General features: G+C 39.5%; 1 protein-coding gene across 1 annotated transcript in view; it reads right to left on the reverse strand.

Moving 5' to 3' along the window:
- Nucleotides 1–22,951, reverse strand: part of Ltn1 (listerin E3 ubiquitin protein ligase 1) — a 57,957-nt gene that overhangs the window by 18,555 nt on the left and 16,451 nt on the right. Inside the window, exons 10-24 of the mRNA XM_028756352.1 lie at nt 20,597–21,406; nt 20,267–20,308; nt 17,458–17,647; nt 16,747–16,986; nt 15,399–15,552; nt 14,433–14,577; nt 13,832–14,018; nt 8,418–8,577; nt 7,018–7,122; nt 4,840–4,982; nt 2,764–2,899; nt 2,458–2,602; nt 1,381–1,594; nt 587–824; nt 145–219 (exon numbers count right to left, since the gene is read on the reverse strand). Of these exons, the coding sequence (XP_028612185.1) occupies nt 145–219; nt 587–824; nt 1,381–1,594; nt 2,458–2,602; nt 2,764–2,899; nt 4,840–4,982; nt 7,018–7,122; nt 8,418–8,577; nt 13,832–14,018; nt 14,433–14,577; nt 15,399–15,552; nt 16,747–16,986; nt 17,458–17,647; nt 20,267–20,308; nt 20,597–21,406 (2,984 nt within the window). The remainder of the gene's footprint in view (nt 1–144; nt 220–586; nt 825–1,380; nt 1,595–2,457; nt 2,603–2,763; nt 2,900–4,839; nt 4,983–7,017; nt 7,123–8,417; nt 8,578–13,831; nt 14,019–14,432; nt 14,578–15,398; nt 15,553–16,746; nt 16,987–17,457; nt 17,648–20,266; nt 20,309–20,596; nt 21,407–22,951) is intronic.

Consider the following 22,951-nt stretch of genomic DNA (forward strand, 5'->3'; position numbering starts at 1 on the left):
CACACACACACACACACACACACACACACACACACACACACACACACCATGGCACACATCTGCACTCACACAAGCAAACACACACTCAAAAAAAAAAAAAAAAAGAAAGAAACAAATAAAAGCAAACTAGCTAAAAACCCTTACAAGGCTGGTTCTTCCTCTTCATCTCCATATGACCTCAGATTATCCTGATCATGCTGCGGCAATTCAGGCATCAGTCTGAAAAGCAGAACATCGTTTTAGTACATGTATAACCAATTGTCTACTGCTAACCTGTGCTTACAGGCCAACAGAGCATACTTTGTGGTGAATCTATCCTTTAATAATTCCTTTCCAAAGTAATTACTTACAGATAAGACTGTATAAATACAAACTACAAAGGGACAACAGTGACATGGTTAAAATCTTGTCCTCTCTATTATTACTAGGACATGTATAATCTAGTCTTCTGTCTCATTTAATGTTTTTAAAGATTAAAAATACAATCTAGGGACTGGAAGAGTGGCTCCATGGATTAAAAAAAAAATGAACTAAACATGCATCATGTTTTAGAGAGCAAACTTTTCTCCAACTAAAGACGTCTCACTTGTAGAGCATGTGGTAAGCAGCAATTTGCACAGGTCTGGCTCTGAAGAGGAGCAGTGGGGTCAAAGTATTTAGCAGAGTCTGCAGGTGCTCTGGCAAGTTTGTTTTCTGGCTGCCAACCAATCTCGCAGGGAGCTTGTGACTCAGCAGCTGGTCCTTGGAGATGTATGTTAGTGTTTCACACATGGGTTTCAGCATTGCATTCTGAAAGGATGTTTCAGATAGGTCTTTGTTTTCTCCTGATATGGAAATGAAGAAACACAGACAACTCATAAGAACACAAGTAGGTTGACCAAATGTCATTTAAGAAAACCAAATGAGTCGGGCTGTGGTGGCGCACTCCTTTAATCCCAGCACTTGGGAGGCAGAGGCAGGTGGATTTCTGAGTTCGAGGCCAGCCTGGTCTACAGAGTGAGTTCCAGGACAGCCAGGGCTACATAGAGAAACCTTGTCTCGAAAAACCAAACCCAAAAAAAAAAAAAGAAAACCAAATGAAAACTAGCTACAACCATGACTAAAGTCCTCACTGGAAGTAAAGTATATGTTTCTGTTACTCTCAATTGTTATAATGGCCTCTACTACACTTGTTAAAAAAGCAATAGTTGTCTAGAAGGTTTCTAGTGCTGTACTTTGCTGAATTATAGTATCTTAACTTGCAATGGTTTCTCAATACCAAGCCATCTTTTTCTTGTCATTTTGTGTCTGTACTATGATGCAGCAGCATAGAGACTGCCTCTAAGAAATCAAGCTTATTTATTTTCAATAAGTATCATTATTATGCCCCTTTGCACTTACCTATAGCATTTACCAAAAGAGGTAATAGCAAACTGTGGATGCCTTTAGAAAAAAATTCTTTCCACTCACTGATTAGATTTACAGGAAGATTGTCAACAGTATCTGGAGTTACTGAATCAAAAAAGGCACTGAGATCACAGGCCAAATCAAAGCTGACACAGGCAAACAGCTGCACAAGTGGAACAGAATACAATGCCTGGTTCTCACTGGTTGTCTAAAGAAAGGATAGAATAAAATAGGTAAGCAGGGTGCTACCAGAACACCACAAACAGTACAGGACGAAGATCTGCTTCATTTTGAACCAGAGGAGAAAGAGAAGGAAGAAGAGGAAGAGAAGGTATGTTTACATCAAACAACTTTCAAAAATACCAGGAATTTAACAATTATCAATGAACAGTTTATTCTGAAATGAACTTTAAATTTGTAAAGTACAGAAGAAAATAATATTTGCATTTGCCAAGTGCAATACATTAAAATACATTAAAATATATTAAAATACATTAAAATAAAGAAATTCAGGAAGAGACAGCTACACAGCAGGTAACCAGGCAAAAGCAGACTTGGACCACATCAGCCCTGACTGACTTCGCTGTCTGTCTCAGACCTATTTCACAAGTTACTATTTTTCTAGTTGCTTTCATTCATTAAAGAACACTAATTCCCCACTCAGTATCTTTATCCTTCATAAATTACTTTGGTCATATTCCACAGCGTGCCTTAGAAATAATTACACCCCAAGAGACAAAAACAAACAAAAAACCCAAAACCTTGCCATGATGCAATGTAACCTGAAAAGGCTGGGTTGTAAATACTAAATTAAACCAAGTTAACAGAAGATTTTAAATGCAATTTGGAGATCTGATGCCCAGACTTATGAAACCACTGTCCTTTTCCTGGTCTATCTAGCAATAGCTAGTGCAGGAACAACTACTAAGTATTTTAATATTTTTTTAAACAAAGTATTTTACGTTTTCTCTACAAAGAAACTAATCATGATTTAAAGACAGAGGAAAGGGTCAAGACATACAGGAGTGTGCAAAGACCCAACACTGGTGATGACACATCAGGCTCATTTACCTCCAACCAAGCCAACATGGAACACATGATGAAATCCCATTCACTCTCTGCCAGCGGGTACGAGCAGTACTTCAGAAATAAGGAAAGGAACCGCATGATTTCTATATTTAAACCAAGGACCTCTGGACTTGCTTCCGATAGGTTACTGTGATAAAGGCAAAGACATTCAATTAGAGAGTATTCCATTTTAAACCAGGCATGCATAAATGGTGCCTTAAATATCTACTAATATTTTGTTAATTCAAGAAAAAACTAAGTATAACTACAGAATCTGGGCCCACATTCTATATGGGAATAATTACCTACCAACTGAAAAGAAAAATATCCTCATGCTGTTTCCTCCAGCTTGTTATAATTTTTAATATACCATGCAATAGCTGTTTGTCATCTACACTTCTGGTTTGCAGGCAAGAATTGAAAATGGCAAGATGTCCAAAAGCTCCTAATGGAAAATCAGAGTGAAAAGGAAAATACATTTTAAACAGCATCTATAAAACAAAAGTCTACTTTGGAAAACTGAAAATGCAATGCACAAGATGCTAACTCTTCTAAACAACCTTGAGCCTGGTGTGATGTGTCTTCTGCAATCTCAGTACTTCAGAGGAGGAAAAAGGAGGATGCTAGCATCCAGACCAGTCTGGACTACACACAAGACTGTGTCTATCAATAAATTCCATACAGCCAATCTATCTCAAATGTATTTACTATGGTCAACTGAAGAGCTCGTCAGTCCTGTGGGCAGAGGCGTGCGCCAGACCACAGAGCACGGAGTTCTCTGTGAGGGGAATTCACGGGACTTCACACGAGTCTGTTCGACTTTTATATAAAGGGCCTTTTGTACTTACCTTCCAAAAACAAACAAGAAAGATACAGCTATAGAGTGAAACATTAAATAAAGTAGGAAATAGAACATATAGAATTATAGAATTAATACACTCACACAAAAAGCACATATGCTTTCTGGTAAGCTTTTATATTACAAGATGTTCAAACTGTTAGTATTCTGTCTAAACTCTACATCCACAGTTACCTGGCAGCAGCCAGGTAGGTCTGCCCACTATAAAAGGGGCTGCTTGCCCCCTCCTCTCTCTCTTACTCTCTTGCCTCTAGCTTTCCTGTGTCCCCTTGCCCCTTCCTTTTCCCTTTCCCCTCTCTCCACGTGGTCATGGCAGGCCTCTACTCCTCTACTTCTCTCCTCTCTGTCTTCTCTCTCTCTTTCTCCACCATCTTCCTCTATCCCTTTTCCCCCACCTTTGCCCTTTGCCCTGAATAACCCCCCCACAACCATTTGGTCTGGTGTTGTCTGCAAAATAAAATTTTTAAAGCATTTTAAACTATACTACCATGAAACACAAAGTCTTCTTTGAAAGCCAAAACCTTTCTTGAGTAGTGCCCAAATGAATACCTTTAAAATGGCTTATGTGAGTGAGGTTACACCAACCAGCTCATTACTTTACTTCTAGGGGACCTTACCATTTCAAAACCCATCCTCTTATACTCCAACACCCTTTGTTCCCAACTTCTCCCTTAAATGTCAGCTAAAGTGAACTATCTGCACTTATTCTGTGTGCCAGGAATGCTTTCTAAACTGCATACATGCTCAAATATGGACATTCCATCCAATCCGTATACATGCTCAAACGTGGACATTCCAATCCCCATACATGCTCAAACATGGACATTCCAATCTGCATACATGCTCAAACATGGAAATTATGCACCACACTCAAGGGATTTCTTGGGAAATCAGCACTGACACTGGGCAGCAGTGGAAACCCCCTCGTTTCTGCCATTCCCACAGCAGTACAGGGTGCTCTGTTACAATAATTACAACGGGATGTAAGCATGACTTCTGTCTGTCTCTCTACAACAGGAACTGCATGGAGATGCTTATTAAATCAATAAACACATGAGCCAACATAATGCACAGTTCAAAACTTTAGAATACTACAAAACTATTCTTTTACCTTTCTATGTTCAACCGTTGGTTGACTAGGGAGAAATGAGACACAGCTTTAAAAAGCTGTCCAGGTGGAAGGTTGAGAATATAGCAGCTCGGTGGCAGAGTGCTTGTCTAGCATGCAGAAGGCCCTAGGTACCCCAGGACCACATGGCAAACAGCCATAAGTGGGATTGAAGACCATGGGGCACCTCTGGATATAAGTTCTCTCAAGGCTATAGCACTTCTGTTCAAACACATTCACCACACCCATGCAGGAGTTTGTTGGAACAATTACCAATCTGACAGGTAACAGAACTACAAGGAGGAAAGAAAGGAGCTCACAGACATTCTACCACTTGTACCTTTGTATTCACATACTAAAAAATCCTTCTCTAATTGCAAGAAATAATTAAAATGTAGAATGTTGCCCAGCAACTTACCATTAATACTGCAAAGGTCTTCTTTAGTCCAACCCAAAAAAGCAGGTATACATTGAGCACTAAATTCCTTCTTTTCTTCTTTAGACAAAAACGGACAGAGACTTTGAATGGTATGCAAATTACCTTCTGTTAGAGGGAAGAAACTGTTTAGAGAGAAAATATTACTTATAGTTATTCTATGTGGATAGCTATTTCACAAAATGATATTATTCAGACTATTCAAAAGGAAAATAAGTTCAATGCCTAAATACTTGTCCAAAAAAAAGACCCATTAGACTGATAGCTGCTAATTCCACGTTTTTATTTTTTTTATTTTTATTTTGTTGCTTTTTATCTTTGCTGCTTATTTCTCATTTTTGAAATGAACATTTATAACTTTTCTAGGGTATGATGATTTTTAACTTTTACTGTTATACCAATGGGCTGGACTGCAAACGGCATACTAGTGGGATATGTTTGTGCATCACTCACAAAGTCATGCGATCAATGTATAACATCAAAAACACTAAACAAATAAGAACCCAAAATGGCCTATGCAGAATGGTGCCAGTGAGTAAAACAGCGCATACACATCAGTAAGGCTTATTTTTTGTTTTTTCTTTTATTACTTCCTATAAGTGAATCAATCTACCTCAAATAAAATTGCTTAATTTTTAAATAAGATTTAAGAAACTAAAATCTAGTTAGCTCACACAGCATTCTAGGTAAATCAGAAATTCAAAATGTTTGTTGGTAAGCCTAAGCCAAACACTAAGCAGAAAGCTGAGCTTCCCAGCATACCCACAATCTGCTTGTCTTATACATTTCCTGTACTCTGGCATGCAGTGGTCCTTTACTTAAGAAAAGAGGAGGGCTACAGAGATGACCTAGTGGGTTAGAGCATTTACTGCTCATACAGAAGAACCCAATTCAGTTCCCAGCACCCACAAGGCTGTTACCTTAGTTCCAAGAGATCCAAATGCCCTCTTCTGAACACCATGGGCACCAGGCACACACATGGTGCACATACATCCATGTATGCAAACACATGAAATGGAGTGTTAAATGAGTCTGGGGGAAAGTAGCAGGAGGCCAGGGCAAGGAGGCCAAGAAGGAACAAAAGGAAAAAGGAGGAGCAATTCCTTCCACTGCCACACAACAAATAAGGTGGTACATTAAAAACAAAGTTTTCTTATCGGAAGAGTTATTTTATTATATTTTATGTTATATTTTATTTTGTATTTTTTTTGTATTTTGTATTTTATTTTATGTTATTTTATGTGTACTGGTGTTTTGTCTTCGTGCACCACTTGCATGCCTGGTGCCTTCAGAGATGATCCTCTGAATCTGAAGTTACAGATAGTTGTGAGCCATCACATGGATGCTGGGAACTGAATCCAGGTCCTCTGAAAGAGCAACAAGTGCTCTTAACTACTGAGTCATCTTTCTAGCTCCCTACCAAAGAAATTCCGAGAAATTTAGGCTAATAAAATTTTTTATGAAATAAGTATAAAATTTCATGAAGCGTCAAGTTAGAAATGCTTCATTCGCCGGTCAGTGGTGGTGCATGCCTTTAATCCCAGCACTTGGAGGCAGAGGCAGGTGGATTTCTGAGTTTGAGGCCAGCCTGGTCTACAGAGTGAGTTCCAGGACAGCCAGGGCTACACAGAGAAACCCTGTCTCGAAAAACCAAGAAAAAAAAAAAAAGAAAGAAAGAAATGCTTCATTCAAAAAAGGACAAAAACAGCAACAACAACAAAACGGTGTTAATTCCAGCACTCAAGCAGTCGAGGGAGGCAACCTGGTCTACCGAGGTGAACCAGGGCAGCACAATGAGACAAACATGTCTCCAGTCAAAGGCACGAAAGTCTCTCAGTCTTCAGTTCTCACTTCGCTTCAATTCAATCCCTCATTCCCAAACCTTGCTTTTTTGATGCACTACACTGGTCACTAACCACTGATGGACAAAGTAACCTACTCTAATAATAAATTGCAGAGTGGAAACATAATAATTAAGAATACCTTTCTCAGCTGGGCAGTGGTGGTGCACACCTTTAATCCCAGCACTTGGGAGGCAGCAGCAGGCAGATTTCTGAGTTCAAGACCAGCCAGCCTGGTCTACAGAGTGAGTTCCAGGACAGCCAGGGCAACACAAAGAAACTCTGTCTCGAAAAAACAAAAACAAAACAAAAAGAATACCTTTCTTTTCTTTTATAATATGGTTTTACTTCATCAGATGAAATACTTCGGGAAAGGATCAACTTAGCAATAATAAGAGACCAAAGTGTGCCATTTTTTCTAGATCTAAAAAAAAGAGGCAAAATATGAATGTTAAATACAGATATACAGATAGAGATTGGACCAATCATTCTGAAAATTGTTAAGACTTTAAACCACTGATTCTCTGGATTCCTTCTATAGAATTAAATAAATTTGGATCACTAAGTCATCCAAAACTTCAAACTCAACTGCAACTAACTAGCCAAAGGACTGGAGTTTAGGTAGTTCTTCACAACTGAACTGAGCTCTCACTCCCAGGCAACAGCAAAGCACCTCAAGATCCCATGAGAGAGAGAGATGCCGTAAACGTCTAACTGGAAGACCAGAAGCCACATCTGGGAAAGGGCTGTCTCGCAGAGAATAACTGAGTCTCCGTGAAGGAAAAGAAGCACTATAAAATGCAGAGGGAGCTGTGAGTGTCTGGTGGTGGCTTTTCTCTTCTTTTCCTCTCTTTTGTCTTTTATGAGGCAGGGTCTCATTATGTAGAATTAGCTACCTGGATCTTGCCATGCAGACCAAACTGGCTCTAACTAACTCATAGGTTAGTTAGAAAGATGACACAGGTTGCCTGCCTCTATCTCCCACCTGCATCACTATGCCCAGCTAGTTGTGTTAGTATGGACCAGTGTTCCAGAGGAAATCTGATACCCTCATACTGTAAAGCATATTCAGACTATTGGTAAGCCAAAACAAACAAAAAGTCATTCAACATCTAACTACCATAATGCTATAAGAACTATTTTCATAATCCATTTTCCTCATCTGAGGAAGAGAAACTCATAGCTACAATATTAAGAAACATCTAAGTTACAGGTACAATCAAATTTAATTTGAAAGAAATGGGAAGATCAGTCATATGTAACAAATTAAAACAATATCTTCAGCCCCCAAAGACTCATGTGAATGCTTAGCCCATAGGGAGTGGCACTAATAGGAGGTGTGTCCCTGTGGAGGCGGGGCTTTAAGGTCTCCTATGCTCAAGCTACACCCAGTATGGTAAAGTTGCCTTCTGCTGGCTTTGGATCAAGATGTACAACTCTCAGCTCCTTCTCCAGCACCATGTCTGCCTGCACGTTGTCATGCTTTTCACCATGAGAATAGTGGACAAATCCTCTGAAATTGCAAGCCAGCCCCAATTAAATGTTTTCCTTTATAAGAGCTGTCTGGGTCATAGTGTCTCTTCACAGCAGTAAAACCCAAACTAAGATACTATTTAAACGGATTTAGATCAACGCTCTGATTGAAGCAAAAACAGAAACTGGGCTTACATCTTACAGAAGGGAAAGTCAGCTTAAAAACAAATTGAAAGAGAGTCTTACCTGTCAAATAACAGCTGCAAGAGGCTGGAAGTATCACCAAGTACAGATAAGTTGCTGTAAGTTATATTCATTTTTTGAAGCATTCCACAAAATCCACTTAGAAACGATGGCGGATTGTCGAGCTCTTCACACCACTGCAGTGAATACAGCAGCTCTGCAACTAACAGAATGGACACAGCCAGTTATCAAAGGCACACAGTGTACAGAACGAACTGTCATGTACTATCTAAGCATGTGGAAGGCTGATTCTCAGGCTCTCCCCTGTCTCCTCCAAGACTTGTCGTGGGACAAGCTGGTTTCCTAACTCTGTACTAAGGAGAAAGTTGGTAAGCAGCTGAGGGCACTGAAAACATGGCGGTAAGATCACAGGGAAAGCAATCTGCTTACACAACGTAATTATTGTTTATCCCACATCCTAAAAAACACCTGCAATAGGAAAAGGGCACTAGCTGCTCATCCATGAAGAGGATCAAGATGATGTGATGATGCTCCCCCTGGGTCTCTCCTTGAGTTAATAGCAGATAGATGACTTTATGTGCCTGCTTTGATGATATTTGATGCTATTCATTCTTTTATATGCAAGCCTTATTGGGGCGACACATTTCTGACCAAAGCTCAACAGGAACTCAACTTATGCCTCATCTGGGCTTACTCAGTTGATTTCTGCTGGATATTTATAAACTTAATTTGAAGATGTTGCCTTTTGTTTACTCTCTGGATGTGGTGATTGCTCAGTGTGAGGACATTTTGCTATCTGCTACTTCCATCGGGTACTTGTTATTTCTTCTTTCACTTTTGCTTGCTAGAAAACACAGCCACCATAGATTCTCAGCACACAGAAGACATGGTGGCTAGCCTTTGGAGCACTTTCACCCAGCTACCCAATTCGTTTTTTTGTTTGTTTGTTTGATTTGGTTTGTTTTTTTTGTTTTGTTTTGTTTTTCGAGACAGGGTTTCTCTGTGTAGCCCTGGCTGTCCTGGAACTCACTCTGTAGACCAGGCTGGCCTCAAACTCAGAAATCCGCCTGCCTCTGCCTCCCAAGTGCTGGGATTAAAGGTGTGCGCCGCCACCGCCCGACAAGTTACCCAATTCTAATAGCTGTGCGCACTCATAAAAACAGCTGGCAGCTGGTTTTCCAATTGCTTTGCGATTTGAAAGAATGAAAGTGACAACAGATGTCTGTCATTAAATAGTACCCTAACCCAAATTCTAACCCCAGGGTGTTGTGTCATGTACCTATAGTCCCATGCACCAGAGAGGCTGAGGTGGGAGAAACTAGAGTCCAACATGGTAACTTATGAGGCCCCATATCAAAACAAATACCACTCCTCTTCAGAACAGAGCCTAATTTACTAGACATTGAAAAAAAGCTGCTGCTCCTCCTCCTCCTCCTCCTTTCCTCTCCTCTCCTCTCTTTCTCTCTGACTCATTCTGTCAAATATTCCTCTGACCTATCACTTTGTCTGCCTCTCGATTAGACATCAATTTCAGACATGGCTGCTTTCTTCTACAAAAAACTTACCTACATTGTTATGGATTAGTTGATTGTTTGAAGGGTATGTCTGTATTTCAGACAAAGGGATTAAAGGTGTGTCCTTCTAGCCAGATCACATCATCCTAGAAGGTCTTTGGATGTGATCCATTGCCAGAGCAGCCATGTTGATGGATTAAAATTCCTCTACATCTAGGGTTTCAAGTAGCCCAAATTAAACAATCACTATGTAGCTGAAGATGACTTGATACTCCTGACCCTCCAATATCTACCTTGCTACTGTAAGGATTACAGTTGTACACACCACCTTACCAAGTTTAAGGTCCTCCACAGGGCTGGTCCTAAAGCTGAGAGTTCATTTTTAACTGCCTTTCAGCTAAGGACAGACACTCTCAGGAAGAAAAAAAGAGAGACACTTTTTAAAAGGATTCTATAAATAGGTCTATCAATGGAATAGAATTGAAGACTCAGAAATAAACCCACACACCTATGGACACTTGATTTTTAGCGAAGAAGCCAAAATCATTTAGTGGAAAAGAAAACATTTTCAACAAATGGTGCTGGTCAAACTGGTGGTATGCTTGTAGAAGAATGCAAATTGATACATATCTATCACCTTGTAGGAAGCTCAAGTCCAAGTGGATCAAGGACCCCCACATAAAACCAGATACACTGAATCTAATATAAGAGAAAGTGGGAAAGAGCCTTGAACCCATTCTGGGAGGTGGGGGAGGCAGGCAGATTTCCTAAACAGAGTTCCAATGGCTTATAAGATCCCAACAATTGACAAATAGGACCTCATGAAACTGAAAATCTTCTATAAGGCAAAGGACACAGTCAATAGGACAAAACTACAATCTACAGATTGGGAAAAGATCTTCACTAATCCTACATCCAATAGAGGACTAATATCCAAAATATGTAAAGAACTCAAGAAGTTAGACTCCAAGAAACCAAATAACCCAGTTAAAAAATGGGGTACAGAGCTAAACAGAGAATTCTCAAAAGAGGAATCTCAAATGGTGGAAAAGCACATCCTTAGTCATCAGGGAAATGCAAACATAAATGACCTGGAGATTCCACCTCACACCACTCAGAATGGCTAAGATCAAAAACTCAAGTGACAGCAGATGCTGGTGAGGATGTGGACAAAGAGGAACATTCCTCCATTGCTGGTGGGATTGCAAACTGGTACAACCACTCTGGAAATCAGTCTGGCAGTTCCTCAGAAAATTGGACATAGCATTACCTGAGGATCCAGCTATACCACTCTTGGGCATATACCCAGAAGATGCTCTAACATATAACAAGGACACATGCTCCACTATGTTCATAGCAGCCTTATTTGTAATAGCCAGAAGTTGGAAACAACCTAGATGTCCTTCAACCGAAGAATGGATACCAAAGATGTGGTTCATTTATGAAATGGAATACTATTCAGCTATTAAAAATGAGGACATCATGAATTCTGCAGGCAAATGGATGAAACTAGAAAATATCATCCTGAGTGAGGTAATCCAGACCCAAAAGTATGTGTATGACAGAACCCTAGCATGGCTGTCCTCTGAGAAGTTCTACCAGCAGCTGATTTAGACAGGTGCAGATACAGCCAACCATTGCACTGAGGTCAGGGAACCCTATAGAAGTTAGGGAAAAGATTGAAGGAGCTGAAGAGAATTGCAACCCCATAAGAAAAACAACACGGGCAGTGGTAGTGCATGCCTTTAATCCCAGCACTTGGGAGGCAGAGGCATGGTCTACAGAGTGAGTTCCAGGACAGCCAGGGCTATATAGAGAAACCCTATCTTGAAAAACAAAAAAAAGAAAGAAAGAAAGAAAGAAAGAAAGAAGGAAGGAAGGAAGGAAGGAAGGAAGGAAAGAAAGAAAGAAAGAAAAACAACACTATCAACTAATCCTGACCCCTCAGAGCTTCCAGAGACTAACTCACCAACCAAAGAGGTGGTCTGTGGCTCTCCCCACACCCAGCCACCTCTCCCCCACACACACACACACATATATAGCAGAGGACTGGCTTGTCTGGCCCAGTGAGAAGATGTGCCTAATCCTGTAGAAACTTGATTCCCCAGAGAAGAGGGATGGTGAGGGTGGTGGGGTAAGGAGGAGGTGGGAGATGGAAGGGGGTAGGTGGGGTTACCTTCTCAGAAGCAAAGGGAAGATGAGATGGGGTGAAAAACTCGAGAAGGGAGGATTGGGAAGGTAGGCATCATTTGGATGTAAATAAAATAATTCAATAAATAAGTAAATAAATAAATGAAAAAAAAAAGCTAGCTATTACTGTAGTGCAGCTGACAAGTTATAAAAGGTTAAAAAAAAAAAAACTGAACCAAGAGTGGAGATAGCACAAACCTTCAATCCCAACACTAAGGAGGAAGAGACAGGCAGATCTCAGTAAGTTCACAGCCATCTATAGTTCCAACTTCAGCAGTCCAACTTCTTTGGCCTGAGAGTATGTGCATTCACATACCTACCCATACCCACACATATATCTAAAAATAAAAATAAATCTTAAAAAAACAAAAACACAGGGAAAAAAACCTAAGAGGTTCCAAGACCTCAGACAAGAGCTTCATGCCAATTAGGCAAAAACAGGATCCAGTGTAAACTACAAAAGTAAACATGGGGGGGTGCAGTGGCACACGCCTTTAATCCCTGCCCTGGAGGTGAACACAGGAAGATCTCTGTGAGGCCAGCCAGAGCACATAATAAGACCCTGTCTCAAAACAACAAACAAAAAGTAACCATGTGTCCCAGTAACAGACTGCTCTGCATTAAATCTCTTAGGACTGTTAGGATAAAAGAACCAAGAGTCTAGCACAAACTTCACAATCACCGGTTTTAGCACAGAGATAGTCAAAATGTATGTAAAATTACATGTGGGTCATGGAGTCAGGAGTCTTAAAATCTAATCCTACCTTAACAAACACCCATTAAATAGCAAAAACAATTACAGCATTTAGCTGAGAACTGAGAAGGAGACTAAATATCCCTTATCTGGAAATAGTAGCTCAGACCTGTAATCCCAGCAATTTGGGACAGGGCCAAGTCCATCTTTCTGAGTATGAATCCAGCCTGGTCTATAGACCAGCTATGGCTATACACTGAGACCCAATCTCAAAAAATATCAATCAATCAATAGAGAAAAATGACAATGATTAAATATCTCCATACTTGGTAGGTTGAGGCAGGCAGATTTTTGTCTCAAAAAAAAAAAAAAAAAAAAAAAGTGGGACAAGGGGCTAGAGAGATGACTCACTAGTTAAAAGCTAGTGCTGCATCTCCTTAAGGCCTGGGTTCAGTTCCCAGTAGCCGTGTCAACCCACAAAAAACTGCCTGTAACACTAGCATCCATGAATGTGAAATGGTCTTCTGGCTTCCGGGAGTACCCACATGTACACAAACAAATTAAAATAATACAGCAGCTTAACACAACAAGAACAAATCAACTTCTAGTCTTATGTTTAGACAGATAGCAAAGTAGATTAAATGTGGCATTCAATAGCCAAATGAAGTTTCGCCTTTCTTTCACAGAACATGTATTCTCTCAAATGTATGAAAAATTTTTATCTTGAATACTACTGCATACAGGACATACCTACAATACTATGAATGGGGAAATATGCTGAAGTTCTAAATCTTGAGATTCAATATTTGAGTCCTTACTTGCCAGTAAAATGCTTAGAACCATGTGTGTAATAAATAGCATATATGTTCAACACCCAAGAGGTATTTCAGAATCCTGGCATCACACCTACTTCTTCAGGGCCTATGACCCAGGATCGCCTTCCTCTGATGTTACGGCAGTTTGACTAAAGTAACTGGTTTAAATAAAACTTAAACCAAACTATGCTGAACACCGAACAAGATCCTAGGGTGTCTACCTTAACCTTCGCAGATACTTACTTATTTTCTCAAGGACATTGTTTCCTAGGGCTATTTTCTTTGTCCGTGCAGTTAAGATCATTTTGCTCAATAATGATGAAGTACACAAATGGTTGGGAAGAGTCTTTGCATCTTGTTCCTTAAAGTCGGTCTTGAAGCATTCATAATTTAAACTCAGCCTTCCCTCTAAAAGAGGTCTGTGTAGCCACTGTGAATAGAACACAATTATATGCAAATTCATTAGATACACTAAATTGCTTACTATTTACTTCCAATTTTTGTTCACTGCATTTATCCAGTTTCTTTTGTTCATATGAGGCTACTAGAATATGTAGCTTATGCAAAAGTGCAATAGCTCAGAAGCTTGGTTTGGATCCAAGCAGTCAACCCCATGCATACTTCAGGATTCCCTAGGAGAACCAGACCTTACTCCTCTTTACATGAGGCTGACACCAGTGTCAAAAGGCATATTTTCATTAATAACAACTGTTGCTAGTGTTCAGAGACATAAGAACAATGCAAGAAATCCTTTTAATTGTTTTTTCTACTCCAGGATAAAACAACTGAAGCCTGAATGGACTAGAAATCCATAATGAGATGTGCACTGGAGTGTTAGACACACCTGAACAGGAAGAGCCTGCCTCATCTTTTCCCACTCACTGTCACTGGGCATTACACTTCCAATATAAACTCCAAGAAGAGAGGTGTTCTCACTCTCTACAAGAGCACTCAGCAAATCTCCAGCAGCCGACAAGAGGACCTGAAGACTAAAACAATGCAAAGTGCTGTAGTTAGGGTACAAGCAGTTCCACAAGCTAGTACACATTAAACATCCAATTAGAGTAATAGCACACTAGCACAAAAAAGGACAGAGAAGTGGTTTTTCCTATTTCCCAGTATACCTAAGACAAAGACACTCAAAAACTGTTCGGTCTCACATTTATAATGTGTAACTGTGTGATGCTTCTATCTCAGGATGGAGCAGATGACTGTTTTCAGCTAGAGAATGTCTGAAACACAACTACTTTCCTGAATAAGAGGATGATTATATATTTTACCCAATTCCAAAGGCACTACATGCATTGTTTTCAAGTTCATTATATGGACAAGTATGTAAAATATTCTTGTAACACAGTATCGTAAAAGTGAACAACCAAGGACAATTAGTATGAATGGTGGCCATTAAAAATCACAGTTAACAATCCAAAATATTTAACACAGAATAATACAACCATGCTACTGACTACAGATAGTTTAGCAGGTAAATAACTGCTCTAGTGACAACTTAAATGAATAATGTTAAGACAATTAATTTTTTTGTTTTTTGAAAAATCTGGACAGTCTAGTTTTATAAGCATCTAAAACAGATTGGAACTCACTAATCATGAGCTGTTTTTTCACGAGCTGTTTTTTTGTTGTTGTTGTTTTTTGTTTTTTGTTTTCCTTTTTAAGACCGGATTCTTACTATGTAGTCTAGAATGGCCTCAAATGTATGATCTGTCTGAGGGCTAGGAGTCTGGGCATGCACTCCCACGGCCAGGAGGAGACAGTATATAAGGGGTCTTATATACTGTGCAAAAAGCGTTACCTTGTGTTATCCAAAGCTGAAGACTGAACCTGGTCCTTCAGCCACAGAACAGACAAACGTAGGAAGGTGCTCTGCTCATATGAACTTGCAGTTTGATGGACCAATAAGTTTACGCCAGAAAGCAAAGTATTCTTCAGTTTACAGATCAGAAAATCTAAAAATCAAGGTATTAGCAATAATTTGTAATCTCACTGAATGAACTCTTTTCAGTATAAAACACTAGAAACAAATTTGCTGTAGATCTGAGATCTTTAAAATGTTATTTTAAAACAAAATACAAAGTTAAACTCATTACCAAAAGAAACTGTCATATTCACAGAATAATGCAAGCTAGCCTGTACCATAATACTGTAAAATGATAAGGTAGCTATTTTCTCTATCCTACTTCCTTACCAAAAGTAGGTGTCCTTTGACAGGTTATCTTTTCCAAATGAAAAGTTAGTATTAAAGAAAGGATGAGGGGAAGAGTGCTATCCATCAATGGTATTCTTAGTTTTTGTTCATTTTTGTGACAAGGTCTCCCAGGGTAGCCCTGCCTAGCCTGGAGCTCACTATGTGAACTAAGGTTGGCCTCAAACTCATAGAGACTCTCCAGTTTGAGCCCTTGAGTGCTAGAATTAAAGGCATGCACCACCATGCCCAGTCTCATCAATATTTCTTTTTTTTTTTTCTGTCCCTTTCTCAGATAAACTTGAATACAGAGAGCAAAAACTTAGTCCTTACAAGACAATTTCAATTTTATTATTTCATAATCAAGACTTAAAGGGATGCGCCACCACTGCCCGGCTAGTATTCTTATCCCTTGATAAATAAGGAAATTGAGTCATTGAGAAATGAGGTACAGCAGGCACAGTGGTACACCCCTCTTATCCCAGCATTAGAGAGACAGACTCAAGCAGATCTCTCTGCTAGCCCTAAGCCTAATTACCTGAGTTCCATCCCTGACACGCAAGTGGTACAAGGAGAGAACCAACCCTACATGTTGTTCTCTGATTTCCACCCAGTCCACAGTGAACAACAAATGGCCACACAAAGCAACTAAGTTTAATTTTAAAAGCAATGAAGTGACTTGTTAGTGCTACTCAGTGAATAGGCTAAGACTTTAAGTCATTGAGTATGGCCCCTTGCAAACGTTTCCTTGATATCATGCATGCACTTTAGAAATATCATCTACATATTTATTTTTAGCTGGGTTTTTAGAGCTAAAAATATGACAGTAATATTTTCTCAAAGATCTTCAAACTAACACACACATTACGATTCAAGTAATAAAGCCTGGGCACTTACACTCACTATGAAGGTCAGAGCTGGAGATTCCCAACAAAATATTTGAGCAGTAGGCTATTACCTGGCAAGTGTGTTCGTTCTTTGCTCTGAGCGCATAACTGAAAGAGAGTTAATAACAAGTCTTCAGAGGGTGGCATTAGCAAGCCGCCTCCTGCTGAGCTGAAGAAGCTATGGACCACATCACAGACAAAAGACACTGCAGAGTCACTGTTTGCCACTTCTGAGAAGTCCTTTGTTTTAGATAAAGTTTCATGAAGTTTAACAATAATTCTTCCAACATATACTTCTCCAATCAAGTAATCTACAAAAACAAAAACAAAAAAACAAAAAAAAACATAAAAACAGACAAACAGAAAATGTAAAGAGTATTAACAATGTATTTTGAAAATATCTTTCCCTGGGCTAGCAATCATGTAGATTTTTCTGATGTTTTGTATTTGCTTTTTAAAACCATATATATACAAAAATGTCAATCTGCCTGTAACACATAAAAGCCCTCAAGTTTTAAAAAGCAATTTTAAAGTAAAACCTAGCAATGGACTATAAAATTCAAGAGTGGGCTAATTTTATTATATTCAAAGAATTTTAAATCAAAATAAATAACATTACATATCTTGAGTCATCCCATGTAACAGACACAGTATTTATAACAAACGTAAGGTAGTTAAGAGAACATCTCTTATTTCCACCACCAATATCCAAAGTATGGAATCCCCCAGGAGGTGGAAAGGATTATCAACAGTGATATAAGGCCGAAGTTTTAATTCCCTACCGTTTTTAACACGCTGGGATAATGTCAGTCTTAGCAGACTCCACTGTTCTGATGAGTGAGATTCGGAAGATATTGTGGATTCCAGGTCCTTACCACAAAGACAGTCTGCCAAGGCAACCAATTTTTCTCCAAGAATACTGCCTTTTAGCCAAGGAGTTACTAAAGCATGTTTATCTGAACTAGAACATGCCTAAAAATTAAAAAATTCAAGATTAGAAACAAGATCAAAAGATGTGTCCAGATTAGTAAGCGGATCCTCCTGGCTCGCCCCCTCCATCCCGTGGTCCCGGCTCTCCCCTCTCCTGTCTTCCTGTCCCCAGTAACCCTGGTAACAATCACTCCCCAGCTTTGCTACCTTACCTCAACCACACAGACTCCCATATATCAAAAATCCATACAAATCCCATCTGTTTTTCAAAATCTCCCCATCCATTCTACCCCAAGACAAACTTTCTTCTCTCTGCCCAAGCCAACTGACTTTCTAAGCACTGACTTTCCTCTGACTTTCTAAAGCACTTCCTAGAAAGTATTATTATATAAATGTTTCGTCTGTGTGTGTTGTCTTTCCAATAAGACTTTGAGTTCCTTGCCAACGGACACTGTTTTAAACTTCTTTGATACCTGCTACCAACCCTGAAGATATGTTCAATGAACAACGAATGAACTGAACTCTGAAGATAGTTTATAAATGGCCTCTTAATGGTATATTTTTGTTCATTAATTTTTCTAAAATTAAGCAACAATTAATATATAATGGCCAACTACTTCGATATTAACAATTGGGGTTTACTTCCCCAGAGCCTCTGAAACAGAGTACCTAGGGCCAAGTAGCTAATGGTAACTTTTTTATTTTTGTTGAGTGGGGAAGTGAGAGAGAAAAAAAACTTGTAAATCCACCCCCAAAACCATGCTGATCCATGTTCCCAGAGCTTCTTTTGCTTTAAAGGCTGAGAAGAAAGGATTTGCAACTTGGTTCATTTCAAAGCCTGGAAAAAAAGAAAACCCAAGTGCACGTTGGGTAGTGACTAAAAACTGCTTATCTTTTATATTAAAAAATTATAGACAATCAGAGCTAACATTTCAATCTAAGCCTTATCATTAAGTTAGCCTTATGATCTCTGACAAATCTCTCAACCAATCTGGGCCCACTTCCTAATTTGTAAACCAACAGGTTTACACTTCAGATTTCCTCCTGGTAGAGAAAATAAATTTCTGAGTAAAATGTCTCTCAAGTTAGTGAGACATGAGCATTAGAGTCACAATGCAGTAGGGCAGCTAGTGAAAGACTCTATGCAGCTGACAGAAGCCAGGACAACTACAAGTCCCAGGAGCCCAGACAACTAGACCCTTACAAACACTACTCAACAAGATGTTCTTCTAAACAGATACAAGCTCCTAGATGACCAGGCAGATATAGCTGGTGTCAAGTGGGTGGATATACAGTCATTCTTACTTTTCTAAGTTTTAAAAAATTGTATTTGTAGCATGTGTGTGTGTGTGTATGGGTGAATACATGTATGTGTGTGGACACACAACCTATGGCATAGGTATGAAGATCATAGGACACACTGCAAGAAATGGTTCTTTCCTTCAACCCTTTGAGTCCTTGGGATCAAACTCGGGTCACAAGCCTCAGCAAGCACTGGCACCTACTGAGTCTGTATCAGTTGACTCTTACTCAATTCCTGACTCTCCCTGTTCTGATCCGAGGCTTATCAAGCAGCTAATCTAGCTCTTCATGTAGCTTGCTTACAGAATACTAAACAAACTAATTGTGTGCCTGGAAGCTGTAATTCTCAGTAAACAGTCAAAAAATAGTCTGAACTTACATTTTGTAAAAAGTAAACCAACTGGTGAAACTGGGAATTATATAAACATAATTGAAAGGGGTTTTGTCATATATAATTTTTCATTTTTTGTACTGCTACAAATCAAACCTGGGACCTCGAACACACTTGGCAAGTGTTCTCCCTTTGAGCTACACTAACAACCATGATGTAGTTTCACAAAATAAAAAAGGTTGGGAAAACTAACAACGTGACTGTGCTTTATCATCTCTGAACTCTACAGAGACACACAATGGAACCAAAACACAGCTCAGTGACGGGATGAGCTGAGCATTTCGGAGGCTATGGCTTCAACCCCAACATAGCAAAGAGGAAAATAAGGAAAGAAATTATTAGGATAGCTAATTTTGTTTTGTATTTTTCACTACCACTTTTTAAAAAAAGGAAAACACAAATTCATGTAGAAGAGACAAATCGGTAAAATACATTCTAAAAGGAGGTGTTTTAAGAAGTTCATCAGAAACATCTACAGTTGAAAACTTAGCTATGCCATTTAAATCGTCACTAGAAAAGAACACTGAAGCCTTTTTAAATTTTTCTGAATTGTATCCTGAATCTGAATTGATTTCATCTGGTTCCTTTATTATCAGTTTTCTTATGTAATCGAGTGGCAAACTGCACAAGGCTGAGACACTCTCACATCCTGCACAGCCCTCCACATAGGAAAAAACAATTTCCAGATGTGTGCAGTCAGACCTCGAATCATTTGCTAAACTTCTATAGACCATGAAGAGCAGAAGAAACCTTAGGGCCCCCTTTAGAATATGACACAATGCTGTATCATCAGCTAAAAAAAAATCCACCTGGCTGGCCTCTTCAGACTGGGTTTCTCATTAGAATTTGTAATAGTAAGGATGTGCTCTCTCAGACACTTGACCACGGTCAGCATGAGAATAGACTGTGGTTTGAATTTCTATATCCACACACAAAAATAGAAAGAAAGGGAACTGGGACTAAAATACCTTTTCAATGACCTGAAGAAGAGAACTCCAGTTCAAGTCCTCCTGAAAAAGACAAAGTTAGAAAGTTACAGGACAAATGCGCGAGCTTGAAAACATGACAGAAGCTCTGCACATCCAAACAAACTGCCTCCCTGTAGGTAGTCCAGCTAAAGAACGCACTCTTTATCAACCTTTCGTCCTTGTGGAATTGATCAGGACTTCCCAAACCAGCAGAGAGCATGTTGTCTTTAAACTGGCATTCAGAGTCCAGTAAGGAACCCATAACAGCTCTCATGCTTATTCTTATCACACATCATACAAATATTTATAACAGTTAGACAACAGTCGTACCTTGGTTAGATCATCCAAGACTTCTTTCCTTTCCACACCACTATCACAGCATCGGAGGGCACTATACAAGATGTCCACCAAGAAGCCTCCGTCCTCCTTCTGGCTGTCATTTAGCCAGCCTATCAATTTGTGATATAAGAACTGAACTGCAGGATTTTTTTCTGCAAGTTTGGTTATTTCCAGAGGTTTGGCTTTGACAACATCCTCCTGTTTGTCACTAAGGAGAATCTTAAATACTCGGCCTGAGGAGAAGGAATCAAGCAGCGTAGAGAGAAACTGCAGGTGTTGCTCTGACTTCTGCTCGTTGACAAAGCTAATGCTCACCTCTGCCAGTTTACAGACTAAGTCTTCCAGAGGTTTTTTCCTTAAAGGAGATACTAGGTCTGAAGATTTATAACTGAGAGAAGATTCAGTCCCTCCTTCAGAGCCTTCGCTGTTCTCTCCTTCTGAAGACACACATTTCTCATTCTCCTTAGGAGTTTCAGGTGTATCGATGGCAAACCTGACCTTACCATTTTTCTTTCTGTTTGACTTCAGTGAGCTCTTTGGATTCTGAAGGACCCCTACTAGGTTAGACACACCCAAAACAGACTTCACATCTGCTTCTGGCTCACTGATTTTCTCAATGCAGATCTCTGACAGTCTTTCCCAGAAATTTAGCAGAACATTCTCCAGGTTGTTAACAGTTTCAGCATCTTGTTCTACATCTGCTTTGGCTTCCCAAGAACTTAATGTGTCTGCTAAATGGTTAAACAGTGGCCCATGTTGCAATCCTGAGTCTTTGAGAACTGTATCAATAAATGGGATCAACTGAAAGAGAAGGTACAAATTTTAAATTTTAGATTTCAGGAGAGCTTAAACAAGGTTAAAGCAGTAAATAGTCTGGTATTTGAGGACCAGGGAGATGGGCCAGTCAGTAAAGTGCATGCCGAGCAAGGATGAAGACCTCAGTTCAATCCCCAAAATCTGTTAAAGAAAAAGAAAAGCCACCCAGATCCCTGAGTTCACTGACCAGACAACCTACCCAAATCTGTGCATTTCAAGCCTGCTTCAAAAAGCACGAAGAATGGAGTCCTGAGAAATGACACAGAAGTCATCCTCTGGCATTCATACACACTAAACATGTGTCACACATGTGTAAACACATAAATCTGAAAATAGTCATTCAAATATTTTCTAATCATTCAAAAAGTTTGGCAATTTCACTGTAATCCACCTCAATTTTATGACATAATCAACCATAATTCATAATCTAGTTTTCTTTGCATCTTCTAAGATCAATCAGTTTTTACATTTTCCTCACTTAATTAAAAGATACAAAAACCATACAAGACTAGAAGCCTGCCAGGTGAAGTGGTGTATGCCTGTATGTCTAGCCCTTGGGAAATGGAAGCACTTGGCTTCCTTAACATATATATTGTTTGGCTACGCAGGAAGTTGATGGGTAGGCTGGGCTACATAAGACCTTGTATAAATAATAAATAGACTATAAGTCATTTGAAAGATAATTGGAACACTTAGGCACCAAAAATTCAGAATCCCTTTCCTGAATTAGAAAGTTAAAAGATGGAGCCAGACAGAGCTCTACAGAGTGAGTTCCAGGATTGCCAAGACTACACAGAGATATCCTGTCTCAAAAACCTAGAGAGAAAAGGAACGAAAGAAGGGAGTGGGGGGAGGCAGGCCAGCAGGCAGGCAAGAGATGATAATGGGCCTAGAGAGATGGCTCAGTAGTCAAGAGCATGTACTGCTTTTGTAGATGGTTCGACTTCAGTTTCCAGCACCAATAACAGCTACTTCACAAGCACCTCTAACTCCTGCTCCAGGGGACTTGAATCCTTCATCTAGACCATCAGGTGCCTACTCTCACACATCCATACTGCCACACCCCACAAATACACATAAAATTTCTAAGAAAGTGAGACAGCTGGACAGCAGTGGCACTAATCCCAGCACAGCAGAGGCAGGCTGAACTCTGAGTCCAAGGCCGGCCTGGACTATAGAGCTAGTTCCAGGACAGCCAGAGCTACACAAAGAAACTGTCTTCAAAAACCAAAGAGATAGAGAATCTAAGATATTATCAAATATACAGGCTTCTATAATCACAGCGCCTGCTCTTATCATGAATCTCATAGTCAAATAGAACTGTTCATAAAAGGGTAAATGCATATGAGCATTTCTAGAAATAACAAAATTATTACTGAATAATTGAAACCTCACAACACATCACCAAAAGCACCATGCAACTTCTGTTTTGCACTGTCTTTTTATAAAGAAGTCAGGGATTTAAATCCAGAGACAGGATATGGTAAATTAGTCTACGGATTATCACAATAACAACTGACAGTACAGAAT

The sequence above is a fragment of the Grammomys surdaster genome, unplaced genomic scaffold (assembly GCF_004785775.1).
Source record: "Grammomys surdaster isolate TR1022 unplaced genomic scaffold, NIH_TR_1.0 126118, whole genome shotgun sequence".
In the NCBI taxonomy this organism is placed as follows: Eukaryota; Metazoa; Chordata; class Mammalia; order Rodentia; family Muridae; genus Grammomys; species Grammomys surdaster.